The sequence below is a fragment of the Pithys albifrons genome, chromosome 6 (assembly GCF_047495875.1).
Source record: "Pithys albifrons albifrons isolate INPA30051 chromosome 6, PitAlb_v1, whole genome shotgun sequence".
Lineage (NCBI taxonomy): Eukaryota > Metazoa > Chordata > Aves > Passeriformes > Thamnophilidae > Pithys > Pithys albifrons.
Window position 1 is genome coordinate 51,593,984 of NC_092463.1, and position 17,039 is coordinate 51,611,022.

Sequence of the window (17,039 nt, forward strand, 5' to 3'; positions counted from 1 at the left end):
TGTAAGGGCAAGAGCTGAAAAGAAAGGAAAGGGATGAGGTAGAAAGGATGTTCATATTCAGTGATTTTATTCTGGAAACAGCAAAGGCATGCAGTCATAGGAAAAAGGGGAACAGTTTTAAACTGAAAGAAAGTAGGTTTAGGTTAGCTCTAAGGAAGAAATTCTTCACTGTGAGGGTGGTGAGACACTGGAACAAGTTGCCTAGATAAGTTGTGGATGCCCCATCCCTGGAAGTGTTCCAAGGCCATGCTGGAACTCTAAGCAACCTGGTGTCCCTGCCCATGGCAGGGGATTGGAACTAGATGATCTTTAATGGCCCTTCCAATCCAACCTATTCTGTGATTCTATTGTTTCTGTGAAAGTGTAGACACAGATATTGACATACTTTAAAATATATCCCCGCTCTCCCAAGGGAAAACACCCTAATAAAATCCAAAAAAGTGTTCCACGGGATGCAGACAGAGCAAGCAACATTAGTAACACATTCCTATAAAGCTGCCATATGTGGATTCAAACTTGCAGTTTTCAGGGACCTTATCATGCCTCCTTGAATTAATTACTCAGTTATCAACAAAGGGAGCCTCAAATCTCACAGCTTTTATTAGACCCTTAATTTTGTTGAAGAACATACTTCACTACCTTTAGCTGAGTTCCTGATATTGTGACCTTAAACTTCTAATTTTACCTCACATAGCTTCTTCCACATAATCCCTCTAGAGAGCACTGAATGATATGTAATAGAAAAGTGGCTTGAGATCAGCTAGGGTGGACTGGAAACAGATCCCGAAAAACAAAAAAAAGGGAAAAATCAGAAGAATCTGGTAATTTTATTAATGAATGATGCCTGGAGGCATTCTTCCTCCAGGGATCTAAATCATAAACCTGTCTCCTGATAGGCCCAACACAAGTCAGCTTGTGAAGTTGTATGAATCTAGAGTAAGTTTTCATCTTGTTTTTAGAATAGAGCTCTGCAAGTTACTGTAATAAAACATGCTTTTTCAGTAATGCATTTGTCTGTAATTAACAGATGTATGTGATAATATGCTAACACCACAGGCACCCTGATGCATCAACTCAATATTTGGTCATATGACAACGGTCAATGAAACAGGGAGTTTCTAACCTGATGTAATGGAAGTATGTTCACTGCAAGAACATGGGAATAAATTGCTAAGGGGGGTGTGGAATTTCTGTTCTTGGAGCATTTTCACACACTTACCTGCCTCACAAAGGCCTGAGCCACCTGGTCTAAACTGAATGCTGACTCTGCAGGAGACTGCACGAGGTCACCACTGTCTGTCTTGTTGCAAGAACAGAGGGGAATCAATGAAATAGGATCAGGTTCAAAACAAACAAAAGGAGGTGATTCTTCATACACAGCTCCGATAAAATGAGCATTAGGAACACTGCTACTGTCTGGATGGAAGTTATGTGGGCTGTAGTTTGGAAACGTTCACAAAAGAGATCCATCAGGAGTTACATATGTAAATAACATCTTGCTCAAGAGCTTTCTAAGGTCACAGCTTCTGAAGGCAAGCACTAGGTGTAGGTACTAAAGTTAAGAGAAGGGAAGAAGCTGGGGAGCTGTACATGCTTGTCTGGCTCTTGCACTCTTTCCTGGCACCTGTTCCTGTAGGAATGTGCGACGGAATATTAGGCTAACCAGACATTTAGTTTGACCCAGTACAGATGCTTTTAGGACCTGAAATCTGAAACACAATAATGTTTATTCAACGAAGTTACTATTCACTTGAAATGGAGAAGCCTATTTTGTCACGATGCTATAGTGGTCAAAGTGTGGTGGAGTTACAAGCTAAATTCAATGAGTTCATGTAGTTGATTGTCCATGAAAGACTTGCTTCATAGCATCAAGGCAAATTAATCTTTACAGAGCAAGAGCTTGTCTTATCCCTTCTGCACAGACCCAAACATGCAATGACACTAAGAAACTTGTATTTGATTTACTTTGTAATTGCATGAGAACTGACCTTATTGCAAGTTCTGTGGTAACTCACATCTAACCACATTAACCCAAATGACTCAAAATTGTCAGGACCTCTGTGGTGGGTTGATGCTGTCTGGACAGCAGGTGCCCAGCAAAGCCACTTTGTCACTACCCCTCTTCAAATGGACAGGGGAGAAAAAACATAATGAAAGGCTTGTGGGTCAAAAGAAGGACAGGGAGAGAACATTCACCAGTTACTGTCATGGGCAAAAGAGACTTGACTTGGGGAAATTAATTTATTACTAATCACATCAGAATAGTATATTGAGCAATAAAATCAAATCTTAGAAACCCCTTTCCCCACCTCACCTTCTTCCAGCTTTATTCCTGATTCTCTACCTTCTCCCTATCAGTAGTACAGGAGGATGTGAATGGGGGTTGTGGTCCTTCCATCACACATTGCTCCTGCTGCTTCTCAGGGGAAGGAGTCCTCACACTCCTCTCCTGCTCCAGTGTGGGGTCCCTGCCACAGAAGACAGTTCTCCATGAACTGTTCCAACTGAGTCCTTCCCATGGGCTGCAGTTGTTCATGAACTGCTTGAGGTGGGTCTCTTCCACAAGGTGCAGTCCTTGAGGAAAAGACAGCTCCAGTGTGTGTGTCCCCTGCGGTCATGAGCCCTGCCAGCAATCCTGCTCCAGTCTGGGCTCCTCCCTCTACGGTTCCACAGGTCCCTGCCAGGATCCTGCTCCAGCATGGGCTTCCCATGGGGTCACAGCCTCCTTCATGCATCCATTTGCTCTGGCATGGGGTGTTCCACAGGCTGCAGGTGGATCTCTGCATTCCTATGGACTTCCATAGGCTGCAGGGGCACAGCTGCGTCACCATGGTCTGCACCACAGGCTGCAGGAGAATCTCTGCTCTGGCACCTGGAGCACCTCCTCCTCCTTCTGCACTGACCTTGGTGCTTGCAGGGTTATTTCTCTCACATATTCTCACTCCTCTCTCGTCTGGCTACAATTCCTCCAGTACAATAACTTTTTCTGCTTTTTATATACGTTATCCCAGAAATGCTACCACCATCACTGAAGGGCTCAGCCTTGGACAGGGGCAAGTCTCTCTTGGAACTTGCTGGCATTGGCTCTGTTGGACATAAGGGAAGCTTTTAGCAACTTCTTACAGGAGCCACTCCCACAGCTCCCCCACTACCAAAACTTTGCCATAGAAACCCAATACAGTTTAAAAGAAAAGCAGGACCAGAGTTTTAGTATTAGAAGTTTTAATCAAGATTCTGACTTAGGATAAAGGGCTAGAAGATTCTCCTGCTTTATAATTGTGGATAAACTAAAATTCTGTGAATTTTGATTGGGCAATGTCAGAGAAATTAGTCTAGAGAACTTAGCAATAGTTCTGCAGGTTTAAGACTCTGCTAGACTTTCACAAAACTCTTGTAATTTCAAGACTATGCTTTCTCATGTATAATTGAAACCAAAATACTTTGCAACATTTAGCCTGCAATGTGTCTCACGGTATGGACCATTCTTGGTTGTTAGAACATGACATGAGTATAGTGTTGTCTTCTCCAACAGTGGCCAAAAAGGGAGGTCTACATAATGCCATACTGATGCACCATACTTGCATGTTGCCTGAAACTGGTGTTAGAGAAAGTCCTCTCTCTTCCCACTGATGCTGCTTTTCTTGCCTCCTACTTTCTTTTGATGATTTATTTTTGGTTAGAGAGAGAAAAAAAGCAGACATTATCATTTTCCTTGTACTGAGGCACTCTCCCCTCTTTCATTCTCCCCACTGTATGCACAGGTTTTTCCTTTCCCCCACAGCCATGTCCTCAGCTGATCTCTGTTTTACTTTGCTAACTTGTCCCCAGACAGGCGTATCTACTCTTTCCCACTCCTCCTTACAGTCTGTCTCTCCCCTACTTAAAACCCTCCTTCTACCCCAAGCTAGCAAACATCCCACTTCCTGGCTTTTTGATCCTCTCTCCCCAGGATTAGACCAGCAAGAACCCCCCAGAGCCATCCCTGGCTCCACCACTGCTGCCTTCAACAAAAGAAGCAGGTGGAGATTTCTGTGCTCTGAACCGCTTGGCTTTGCCAATCCTTCTCTCCTGCTGCAACCATCACTATGGCGAAGCCAAGGCACAAGCTAGGACTCCACGCCTGGCATCCATCCTGGCTCTGCTTGCTGGAACAGAGGACCAGAGGAAGAAGCCTAAAGGGCTCTGCTGTGTGGCACAGCAGCCCTTGCCTGTCCCATCCAGTCTGTCCTTAAACCACATTGTGAGTGACTCTAGCTCTACCTGGAGCACTTGTTTCTATCCTTGGCTGTAGCATCCACGTGCGCCAGCACCTCTGTGGATCCTGGTATCACAGGTCAGAGCTGGAAGCCAGTAAAGCCTTACTGCAACTCACTGAGCGGGCGGGCTATCTCATGTTACCACTCCCGCCTTTTCTAGGTCATTGATGAACACAGGGGCGGCACAGGTCCCTCGCGATACTGGTGACAGCTCGACTTGGTCGCCTCGCTGTTACTGCCTCTCTGCGATGTTTCACCCTTGCTGCCACCGTCCCCTGTGCCCAAGGTTCAAAGTCCCTGCGGCCTGTGTGTCTCTGCTCACTTGCCCCCGCTGGCGAGCGCCCACGGCGGGGCACGGCGGCAGCCAGGTGCGCTCACACCTGTACCCTCTCCCCTCGGACATTCCGGACGCAGCTGCCGGACGGGACCACGAGGCTCTCCCGGCCTCCGCTTTAGGGATGTGCGCCCCGCCCCGGGGCCACTCCTGCCCCCCAGCACCCGCTCGCTGCCGAGGCGGCGGTGGCCGCGGGGCAGCTGCGCCTGCCCGGCCGTGCCGGGGCGACGGGCGCACGCGGGGCCGGGGGGCGGGCGCGGGGCAGCGAAGGACAAAGCCGGCCGGCGCCGCCGCAGAGCTCCCGCTGCTGCCGCCGTGCCCGCGGCCTCCCGAGGGGCGGGAGGCGTCGCCCCCCGCCCGCGCCGCGCCGGCCGCGGTGGCGCTGCCGAGCAGAGCCGGGCGCTGGGCGCCGAGCACCAGCCGCCCGTACCCCCGCCCCGGCCGGCGGCGCGCACGGCGAACATGGCGGCGGCGGTGGGGCGGGACACCCTACCTGAGCACTGGTCCTACGGCGTCTGCAGGGACGGGCGCGTCTTCTTCATCGAGTAAGGGGGCGCCGCGGGAGGCTGCGGGGGGAGGGCGGCCCTGCTCTCGTCCGGGTGGCCGCACGCCGGCACTAACAGGTGCATGTTTTCCGCTTCTCCCTCCCAGTGACCTGACCCGCACCACCACTTGGCTGCATCCTCGCACCGGGGAGCCCGTCAACTCCGGCCACATGATCCGCTCAGGTGGGTGCCCGGGTGCGGCGAGGAGGCGCTCCCTCTTCGCCCCACTGCCCTCGGCCGGGAGGCACCGCGGGCGAAGTTCTCACCCTCCTTCCCGCTGTTTCTCCCTCTGCCCCATGCCTTGCAGATCTGCCCCGCGGATGGGAGGAGGGCTTCTCGGAGGAGGGCGCCAGCTACTTCATCGAGTGAGTACCCGCTCCGAGCCCCGCGCCGGTCGCCCGTGGCCGGGGAGCGCTGGCTGCGCGGCCCCGGCGCGCCCCGGGGACTCGGCTGAGCCGCTCGCATGTCCGCGGGGCTCCGCAGGGACCGGCGCGGGCGAAACGCACATCGCGGTGCGCGGTGCGATGGGCAAAGTTGGCTGCCGGGAGCGGCGGATTGAGGGATCCCCCGCAGCCGCGCTCTCGCGGTGCTCAGCAACAGGTTTCCTCGGAGGCGGCTCTTCAGTTTTTCCTGTGTTTTTTTTTTTTTTACTTTTTTTTCCCCCCAGTGTTGCTTCACCCCCTCCTTTTTCCCGGTATTTACAGTGCGGTGTGTGGCAGGTGGAGCGGTGCATTGTTGAGCGCCGGCCGTGGTGGAAGGTGGTTTTGTTATTTTAAATGGCTCGTGGCTGTGGACGCGGCCCCGGGAAGTTTTGCAAGTGAAAGGCTTCCTCCAGTATTTCTTCCCAGAGACGAGGCTGAACAGATGAACTTGCCTTTCCAGGATTGGTGGTGGCCGTCGGGTCTTTCTTGTGGGATTTCTTACTCAGAGAACAGTTAAAAAACAGAGATGTGCTTATGGAGGTGCTTTTCTTTCATGAGATGCAAACACGTTGGAGTAAAGTAGAATAATTTAAGAGAGCTTCTCTAAAACATTGCACATGAAACCCTTTTACAAACATAAACACTAAGGTGAAAGTAGAGATTTAATCAAATAAGTAAAAACTCAGCCACATCCTGAATATAGAGATAGTGTATTTTGTGATGCCTTTGCATTTTTCCTTTGATAATATGAATGCCTGACAAATTTAATGGAAATAACAGAGAAGGGTTGCAAAACACACTGGTTATCTTACTGCTTCAGTGCAGGACTGGGCTGGCTAGTGCAGGTCATCAAGTACAGCCCCCAATAACTGCTGACAGCTGTGTCACAGTTGTCGAGTTTTGGAATGTCTACATAGCTTTCCCCAAAACCTTTGCCAAACTTGAGGTTTTTGGTGAAGATCAGATTTTCAAACTATACTGGGCCAGGAACTGACAGGAAAATTGGAAGGAAGAATTGACTGAAGGCAACAGAAATGCCTTGCACGGTAGGATGTTTGTTAAATAAAGTTCCAGATGATCCTAAAATGGCCTTTTTCACCTATGAAGGAATAAAAAGGCATTCAAACTCTCTCTGTCTGAGCTAGAGAATTCTTTGCAGTGCTGGGCTGGGCAGTTAGTTTAGTCCTCAACTCTTGAACAAGAGGTAGTAGCAAGGCATTGGAGAACAGCTGAATAGCACTTAGAGCTGCCACCCTTTATCTGTGGCCAGTACATTGAAAGAAAGGGATAAAAGTTCTTTTGGTTACGTAGGTGGCCAACGTAACTAAGATAAGGTAACTGTGCAGTGTGTAAATGTAGTGTAAACACTGTTTGCATGGGTACATCAACACAAACTTTTCTTTTTATAAGTTTAGGTACACATCTATTTGTTTACCTGCCCTTTCCGGAAACTTAAAAGAGCACTTCTAAAACATTGTCAATTTCTTTTCCCAGTTACTCTGTTTAGAAGAGCATTTCATGTCTTGTGTGTCGGGCAGTTACAAAAGTTTCAATTTCTGATCCATCAAATTAGACTTGCATGCAGTGCATTGTCATAACTTGTGCCTTGTTTAGCTTGGGCTGGAATTTGCTGTAGGAAATGTAATGGGGAATGGAGAAGGGCAGTTGGATAAACTTGACCATCTTTAGCCAAGCAAAGTTTTGTGGGGAGGCACAGTAATTTTTTTGATGTAAATCTGCTGAACTGAACTGCTTCAGACCAAAGATTCAGCTGATACTGAATACGATACTCACTTCTTCAGCAGTGATAGTTCCCCCAGCACTGCTCTAGCCTCTCTAATTTCAGCTCAGAAGCTTCCTGAGCCAAGTGGAATTTCTCATTTTTTCTTCCTTGAACACATTGAGCTCTCCTTATGCTCATATAAACATCAGCATCCTTCGATGATGGTTTCCATACCTCACTGCCCTGTTCATTCCTCCTATGTTGCTTCCACGTGATGAGTTCTCAGCTTACAGAAAAGGTTACTGGTCCCTAAACGCATGATTTCACATGTTGTGCTATTAAATTCCTTTTTCTGGCATTCCAGCTCACAAACCCCATGAACTCTTCTGGCTAACTACCCAGTCTTCTTTGTACTGGTGATAGTTCCAGTCTGGAGTCATACACAGAAATTTCATGAATGTGTTTTTACTCCTCGGCTACCGATTTATTGAAGGGTGTTGGGAGGAATATTCCAAGTAACTCTTCTATCTTGTGATAATTTCCGCTATTAATATACACCCTATTTTAGTTTTCCACTCAGGCCACTTAATTGATGTATCTTACAAGTAGTGTTTCTATTTAAATTTAAGTATTGTTCCTTTAATGAAATTAATAGGGTTTTATTATATTTTATGAAAAGATTGCTTCTATGTTAAATAATTTCAATCAAACATTTAATCTAAATATATGCAGTCTAACTCCACTTACATACCTGATTTCTGGTACAGCAGTTGTGAAAATATTAGATAAAACATTGGATTTGAGCTCTCTGACTTAAAAAACCTTAACTAATCCTATGCTCATTTACTTACATGTCTTTATTGCTTCTTTTAATACTGTGGACAAACTTGAAACATCATACAACAAAACAAAGGTTTATAACCTGGTCAAGCTTAATATCAAACCCAGGTAAGCTTTTCTCCCCTTTTCACCTGAGAGGAGTTTGAAAATTTCCAGAACTTCACTTCTGTTGAATAGAAGCGTTCCAAATTATAATGTCCTGTGGTTTAGAATGGTTTTTTTATGCTGTTCTATAGTTAAGCAGATCCTGTAGTTTAATGGGTACTATTTTCCCTTTGGTTATTTACTTGAGATGCTTGTCTGAAATCACATTCCCTCTTAGCCTTGTTTTGCTCAACTAAGCAAGCTGGGCTCTTTGTCCAGTCCTTTAAAAAGGGCTCTCTGTCTCTGATTATCCTGTGGTTTTCTCTGCACCTCTTGCAATATGAAGTCATCTTTGTTGCATTTGAGTGAACAGAATTGCACACTGGAGTAAGCTTTGTGAGGCTCTAAAACAAGAGAAGTGCTTTTTTAGCTCTAAAAATTCCTCAGTTTTCTGCATTTTAGATTGTTTGCCCATTTAGGGAAGATGCCCACACTGACAGCACATGTGAATGCTGATACATGCAGATCTTTCTTTTCCTTTACTGCTTGAAAGACCAATTTATATTAGGAAGCTACATTTCAGTTCTTCCCATTTATGCCCATCCCTGTCTTCATGAACGATTTTCTCTGTTCCAGTTGTTCTTTGGCTTTTCTTGATGGTGGCAAAACCTGTTAGGGTAGTGCTGCCTCTTATCCTAAAATCTCTAAATAAAGCATTAAATAAATGATATATGAATTGAATTTTCTGAATATCCATTTAGTAGATCTGGTAAAACCTATTTGTCTAAAAGTATCATGGATGTTGCATTTTCTCACTTGGAATGCTGAGTACATCTTGCACCACTCTTTTCCATCTCGTTTTTTTTGTTTGTTTGCTGATGTTTTTGAAATGTCATGTGTTTGTTGGGCAACTGCTTTATGGAGAGTCACTACAGAAAGGTTGTTGCTGAACATATGTGTAATTGAATGGAGACTTGGCAGCACTGACTCCGGTTTGTTTCTGGTAGTTGGATTGCTGATGTGAAGTGTTAAATGTGGTTGGCAGACTCTCTTTGGAAAAGGAGATGGGTACATGCAAGGAAAGTAGTGACTGATGGTAAACCGGTGCATGTATGCATTATGGGTCAGGTTTTTGTTTCCATTTGATTGCCTTTTTCTGGTCATCCAAAAGACTTGGGGAAGTTGGAAAGTTTTGAAAGGGTGGAATGCTTTTTTATTACCTCTTTGTAGCTTTCAAAGATTAATACGACTATTGATGTGGAAGGATCAGTTCTGCCATCGTTACATACCTAACTGGGTTGTATTTGAGTATGGTAAAAATTGTGTACTGCTGCTGTAGTGTTGCATATCTCAAAGGTAATGTTGCATTCTAATTGTAACCTAGAATCAGGAACAGAAAAGTAGAAATCAGCTCTTAAATATCTGAAGTTAACCCTTTATTTGTTTCTGAAGTCAGTTTTTAGTTCAGCTTGGCCTGTTCTTTGGGTAACAGTGGATATACAAGAAACAAAACTATGAAATTGGTGTGTTCATAGCAATAGTCAGTAATTGTTTTGCAATTGTTATTCTTTAATTTTTATGTTTAGCTTGTACTCTGTGAAGGAAATATGCCTGGCATGTGTTTCAAGTGTTTGGAAATAGTAAAAGAGCAAAGCGCACTAAACTGAAATCTGCTGTTTTGACTTTGATTCTTCTGTGCCAAGCCTGTACATTCAGGTACAGGTACAATGTCACTGAAAACTATACTGGAGCTCAGATTCTCCCAGTGTGGGCTGTAGATGATACCCAGTTAATGATTATTTAATCACAGAAGCCCAAAGGGGAAGAGATCATCTGGATTATTGACTTCAGTCCTTTTGATTATCTGAGAAGTCTGTTTTATAATCTCATTAATAAATTTAATCAACAGGTTTTGTCTGCCCTGCAGAAATTCCTTTGTTCCCCACTCCTGGCAGAATGTTGAAAACTGTTTCTTTTTAGTGGCTGTTTAGGTGGACTAAAGCACTATTTACTGATGTGTTCCATGACCTGCTGTAAAGACAAATTCTTATTTCTTGTCCTTACTCTCTTTTCCATGGTGGCTATTGCTGTAGAAGTAAAAGATTTTGGAGCACTTAACTACTGTAAGGAGTAGTGATGATCTTTACAATGAGATCTTCAGTATAGATTGTCCTTTGGGGTTCTTGAACCTGTGCTTGGATAAAAGTTCTCAATTAATGTATAAGAAGTATATGAACTGACATGAACCCCACCTTTAAGGAGCTGGCCTATGAAGCACTTTAGCATTGGTGTGCATGGCCAGTTTGAGTTTTGGGAAGCTCCTGAATTGTAAGAAAAATTAGGTAGCTGAAACCATGTGCGAACTTCACCAAAAGTGATACATTTACATCATCTCTAGAAAATTTGAGGATAGTCTCTGGCAAAATGAAAGGACATTGTGTTCTGTACAGAGTCTCATGAGGAAACTTTTAGGGAAAGAATCCTGGACTGGTTCCCCAGCAATGGGTAAAAGGTGTAGTTTGGATAAATCTTGCAACTTGAATTCTAGTAACCAGTGATAACCTATAGTCAGGAGTTGTCCTTGGGGGGACAAGTCTTCGGTGAGGTAACTTGTACAGGTGGAAAAGCAGGTATGAAATTGAGAAGTAGAAGAAAGATGCTAGAACTGGGTGTTGTGTTGAAAGGCAGGGTCGGGAAGCTGTCCCATCTCGCAGTTCTGCGGGAGCGATCCATGGTCTTGAGCGGCCTCTACTGGTTTACTGGCAGGAGATGAGGCGGCAGGAGATGAGGCAGCAGGAGAAAATCTGCCTGGCTGGGCGTGAAAATGTGCTGCAGGTTCTTCTTATTAATTTTCTTGGAAGAAAGTCTTCTATTTGGGCTATGGAAAACAGAACTATTTACAGGTAAAGTAAATACTACAGCTTGGACGAGTTTCTTTGTGTCTCTCTTCCTTTACTGTGTTCTTCAGCTCTGGGATTGGTCAGGCAGCCTGTTTAATTTCTCCTGGATTGTGAACAGAATTGAGCTGGGAATATTGGATCTGCCGGTTAGGTACAGTAGCCATATTTCATTTCAGTTGGGGAAACCATTAAGTGTCATTTTTTGATGACAGTTAAAATGAGAGATCACTCATTAATGAGTGAAGTAAGTGCTGAAAATCCACTGCACAGGCTCGAAGGGCACACCCACGTGGGTAGAGCCCTTCCCAAATCTTTGTTCCCAATTCCTGGCCATATATACAAATGCTGATAGATTTGTGCTCAGGCAGGGATTGATGACAATTGCAGACAGCAGAAGTGCTTTGTAGTTCAGCTCCCAGAAAGGGGGAGAAGGGTGCTTTCAAACTACCTGAATTTGAGTGCCCCCTGGAAGAGTAAGATTGGAACTGTGTGTAGAGAAAATGCCATGTTTGGTTTCATTCAGCAATGTATATGAATGGAGGGGAGTATTGCGTGTGTTCCTTGGGGGATGGAGGAGTGTATAAGGGGAGTTGCTGTTTTTTGTCTGCTTTTAAAGCAAGGCTGCACCAAAAAGTAGTTAGCATATTTAGCTAGTCTATATTTGCCTTCATTCCAAGGTACACACATATTGGAAAACTGAATTTTGACTATCTGAGGAGGCCAGCAAGGATAACATACACTTGGTGGAGCGAGATGCTCTTTTTGTGTGCTGAACACTTCTGAAAATCAGTTGGTTGGGAAATGGGAATGTGGTTTTGTTCTGGTTGGGGTTGTATGGCTTCCTTGTGTTGTAGCTCAGAAACAAAAGCATGAACTGATTCTCCAAAGCTGTCAGCATCCATACTTTGTTCAGTATACATTCCAGAGTTTTGAACATTTATGTATCAGAAAAACTTCATTCCTTTAGCATCTTTCCTGAAGAAGTGCTTCTATATTCATTGAATCTGTGCAGGTGAACATACGCACATGTTTTAGGGACGTGCATATGGCAGGGAGGGTTTCAGTGTTTCTGAAACACTGTCTAAAGTGTAAAGATCAAAAATAAATACAGTTTTATTGGGTAGGTATTGCTAGAGTCTTAAAAATAGTTTTCATAATCTTGTGTTACATTTCAGACTGCTTTTACAAGTATGCAATATGTTTGCCACATCAGATGAGGAAATAGATAATTTATTCTACGTTTTAAATTTTATTTTATTTGTTACCCATTATCTACCGAAAAAGAGAGTCTCAAGTATTTGGGCCAGGAGGATCTTGATACTAGTACTGCATGTTCTGTTGGAAAGGCTTGCTTCTTCAATCTATCTGTAGTAAACTCCAGCAACTGGACCTGATTAAAAAGATTACCTATCTTCAGGTGAACATATAGTTCAAGACATTTTAGTATTTTATAATGGAGGAAACAAAAAAGTACCATTTTCCAGGCAGATCTGGCAATACTAAATAATCTTAACAAGTGCTTCAGTGAAAAAGAGAACTACTGTGAGGTACATGGGTGCAGGATTTTCTCATGTGTTCTATACCCTGCATTTTCCCATCATTCCATTTACTGCAGATGGATTATACTAAAATGAGTTTTTACCTCACTACTGATCAAAGTTTGCCACCATCTCAAATATTTACATTTTGCTGGTACAGATTAAGTGTACTGTTTCAGTATTGTAGTGCTACATCCCTGCAAACACCAGCTTGAATAATGTGGTGTCACATTTATTTAATATCATCTGATTCTACCCACTATGACTGTACCTTATAATTTACTGCTAAATCTAATTTGTTTTGTCTTTGCCTCCTAGATGTGCTTTTTAAAATTTTCTCTTTATGACCTTGTGTTCGGTAATGGTGAAAATGGGGCATTTTATTTATAGTTTAATTGTCTTTCCCTACAGCATTATTAGGCAGTTTTACAAGGTCTGCTCTGAGGTGTTGTCCTTAGAAGTAGAACTTTTAATTTAAAAAACAGATTTGTAATTAAAGATGTTAAAATCTAAGAAGAATCTGGTTAAGTGCCCAACCCTTTTCTTTTTTGATTGTCTGCCATGTAGTACTTGGCAAGAAAGTCACCAACTTGTCTGGACAGGTACAAAAGCTTGTTACCAATACATAGCAGGTATGTGCTTTTCTGCCTGAAGTTTTCTACTTAAATCCATTTTCCTTATTGCTTGTGTGTATCTTTAAAGGTTTTATCTTAAGTTTAGTAAAAACTGCAACCAAAACTCTTAAAATGAGCTTTGGATACATTGCTGAAACAAAGCTTTGAGTAATACTGAATTTTATTTACAGTTCTTTGTCAAGTGAGGATTTTTATTATATTTTTATATACTTCCTAGAGACCAAATATCCTGGTTTAAGAGCAGACTACTAAGCAGTTTGAAAATGCACATTGATTCTGGAACATGCAGGTGATTTTTTTCCAGGAGCTCTGTGTAGACTCAGATTGTAAAAGATGACTAAGCTGGAAAACTACTGTTAATTTTCTAGTTTATTTCATCTGTTAAAATGTAGAGTTACTGCCTTTTGCAAGCTGCATATTTGTTTCAAAATGTCATAGTTTCACAGTCATCTTCAAAGTAGCAAAATGAGTGAATAGCAACTTTCATTAAACTTTCATGTTTATTCTCTTCTTTGCTTTTTGCTGTTACTTCTTTGTCCCTTTCCTAGGCAGAAGAAAGACATGTTTTGATTAACTTAAGATATTGATAAAAAGGAGAGCAATGAAAAGATAGAGGTACTGTTTGTTTATCAAGCAGCATAATTCAGAGGCCAAAAGCTAAAGTAATATTTTTTTTAATGGTTGTCTTTTTAAGCCAGTTTTTAGGTGTTTTAAATGTGTGCTCTGCAGGTTAACCTCTTAGTGCCTGAGTTCAATGCCTACTTTGAATCAAAGGAAAAGAGCTGGGGCTTATTCTAACACCTGGAATAGTAAATCTATTAGATCTGTTTCAGCAAAATGTTTAAACATCTCAGACATAACAGTGTTAATGGGCATGATTCACTATGCATAATTTTCATTGGTTGGTAAAGCAGCTTTAGTAATACTTTTTTTTACCTTTTACTGAAGATCAGGAGTTATAACGTTAGCTGCTTGCGTGGTAAGATAAGACTGACAAAATCTAGATGGAGACAGTTCTACAGAATACATGGTTCAAAATCATGTTGAATTGCCTGGAGTAATTTAAATTAATAAAACTTAGCTGTAAAGTGGTAGAAACCATTTTCCTTAGATTGCAGTTGTCAAGCACTTGATATTGATTGTTACCATGTCAGAATATCAGCCCAATTTTAAATTATTTTTGCTAAAAGTGAAGAATTTGTGAACGTGCAATTTTTTTAAAATGCAGAGCTATTGCTTGCTTTCCAATTAAGGCAATTATATTGTCAAGTGGCTTGAGCAAATGTTTTTATTGCCTTCCTTTGAAATCATAGATTAATGCTGTTCTTTACATTCTACTTTTATGCATTTTTTTTTTTAGCGAAGAAGTACCTGAATGCCTATAACTATTTCAACTAGTGGTAATAGCATGTGCATGTTATTATTTCCAGTTTTCAATTTTAAATCTTTGCTTTTGCTCTTCCGGTTAGCTGTGTAAGTTGGAGTTTGAACTCATTTAGATTTGAAAAAAAATAAAAATCAATGGCATATTTTTACTTGTCCCCATGTAAATCATCATATGAAATTCTTTTAATGAACAGATTACATGTATACAGTTGAGATTTGATATAATAATTTAACAGGGTATTTAGTTCTTTCAGTTGAAATGTGAAATGATAAATCTTTAGTTGAGTGAGGTTATCAGTGTAAGAGATGCTTTTTGGTGTCACTGGCTGGTTTTAGTCCCCTTACTGCAAACGTGGTTGAGAAGGCGAGCGGATAAATCTGCATACAGAGTCCTTCTTGTCTGAAAATCTTGCATTTCTACACCTTTGGAGAATACTGAATTGTCTAAGGAACTACTGAAACAACAGAATGATGGAAGGGAAATTGAAATTACTGAGGTCTATGACAGTCCTTCAACGACGACGTAAAATAGTATTTGCTTTTATGACTTTCAGTATGCTTCCATGTGTAGTGTGTGATTGCTGAGCATTCAGTATGTGATCGTTGCACATGAAATTCAGGCTTTGCTTATGCATTTTTATTAGAGTTGAAGGATTAAAAAACCATTGCAGTTAGAAACATAAATTGCAGTTAACAATACTAACCAGGAACATCCAGTGTCAAGGTTGAACACAAGACGCTAAAAGACATGATTAAGGCATTCAAACATAATATTCAGTATTTGCTGTGCAGTAGCTGCTGTATTGATGCAGAGTCATCCTTGCTTAGAGATTTACAAGTAATAGGGATTTTTAAAGTCTGGTAATTTCCCTCTTCTTTACTGAGCAATTTGTATTGCCACAACAATATTGTTGGGTTTGTCAGGTGATCCAGAGAATTTCAGGAGAAATATCTTCAAATTTTGTATGAGATTTAAATAATCCTTCTGCTTAGTGTTTTCTGCACTGCAAGGAAACATCCACTCCTATATACTTACTACAGTAGGAAATCACTTAGATTAAAAGGAGCCTTAAGATCCTCAAGTCCAACTGTTAACCCAGCACTGCCAAGTCAACCATTAAACCATATGCCTTAAGTGCCAATTAAATTAAACACCTCCCGGGAGGGTGACTCAACCACTTCTCTGGGCAGCCTGTTCCAATATTTGACAACCTCTTGGTGAAGTAACTTTTTCTAATACCCAATGTAGATCTCCCCTGGTGCAGCTTGAGGCAATTGCCTCTTGTTTCTGGGAGAAGATGCCAACCCCCACCTGGCGATGTACTCCTTTCAGGTAGTTGTAGAGTGATGAAGTCTCCCTGAGCCTCCAGGCTAAACACCCCCAGTCCCTCCACTGTTCTCGGAAGATTTGTGCTGCAGATGCTTCACCTCCTTTATGGTGCTTCTTTCAGTGTGGAAGGTGGGATCTCAGCTGTGCCTGTCCCTTGGAATGGCTGTGGAGTGAGATGGCAGCTGAGCAGCAGTTGCAGTTCCTGAACCTGTGTTTTCCAGGGGTCTCGCTGTGCACCAGTTGGCAATGCCCCCGCTGTGTGCGTGTGCAGTGCCCAGCACCTTGTCCGTGGGTGGCTGGTTGCACATGCTGGGCAAACAGAATCTGCTGCCATGGTCCTAGTTCTAATAATACTAATAGTTACAAGCATGTCCCAGATATTGGAAGTTTGTGAAAATACTGTTTAAACTGAGTTTGCCTAAGCAAGAGAATCAAAGCTAGCAAAAGAGAAGGAAAGTTGTGAAGTAATTTTGGAAATGTAGTTAAGTAGATAAGAAAGCCTTTAAAGTGTGGATTTTTGGATGTATCTGTGTGTTTAGAAATTAGAAAAGAGATAAAGCATTTTGAACTGCCAGCAGTGTGGACTTCTGAAGTGGGCTAAAATGAAATGTCTCTTACTAGTTTGAAATAAAAATGGATTGAAAATTTACAGTACTTTTTTTGCATGTTTCAGATAATTTAAAGAAGTAAGTCTTGATTTCCTTTTCTGTTTTCAAGCTGGTATTTATCTAGACCCATATAATTTTTTATCCTATTCCTAGTGGGTCATAAATTGCACAAGGAAAAAAGTGGTTTAAGTGCATTTCAGGTAGGTTTTCTTCACTTCTGGTTATTAACTGGTTTTTAACTGAATTAGCTGAGTAGTGGAAGGAAATATTTTCTCTGTGGCTGCTCAGAAGCTAAAGCATTAGGCAAACTTTTGAATGAAGTTTAGAGGTACATGAATTACTTTATCATATATGTTATGGACAAGTTAAATTAACAAGAGTGATGTTAAAGTGTGGAGTTTCCAGTGTGATAGAAAAGGTTTGTGTGGTGGTGTGTTG

The 17,039-nt window shown here is 42.5% G+C and overlaps 1 protein-coding gene across 3 annotated transcripts in view; it reads left to right on the forward strand.

The window, feature by feature from the left end:
* Positions 1-4,867: 4,867 nt before the first annotated feature.
* Positions 4,868-17,039, forward strand: part of PLEKHA7 (pleckstrin homology domain containing A7) — a 156,362-nt gene continuing 144,190 nt past the window's right edge. For all 3 annotated transcript variants that reach the window (XM_071558890.1, XM_071558891.1, XM_071558892.1), the window contains exons 1-3: positions 4,868-5,135; positions 5,242-5,318; positions 5,443-5,500. In XM_071558890.1, coding sequence (XP_071414991.1) covers positions 5,053-5,135; positions 5,242-5,318; positions 5,443-5,500 — 218 coding nt within the window. In that variant the 5' untranslated portion in view covers positions 4,868-5,052. The remainder of the gene's footprint in view (positions 5,136-5,241; positions 5,319-5,442; positions 5,501-17,039) is intronic.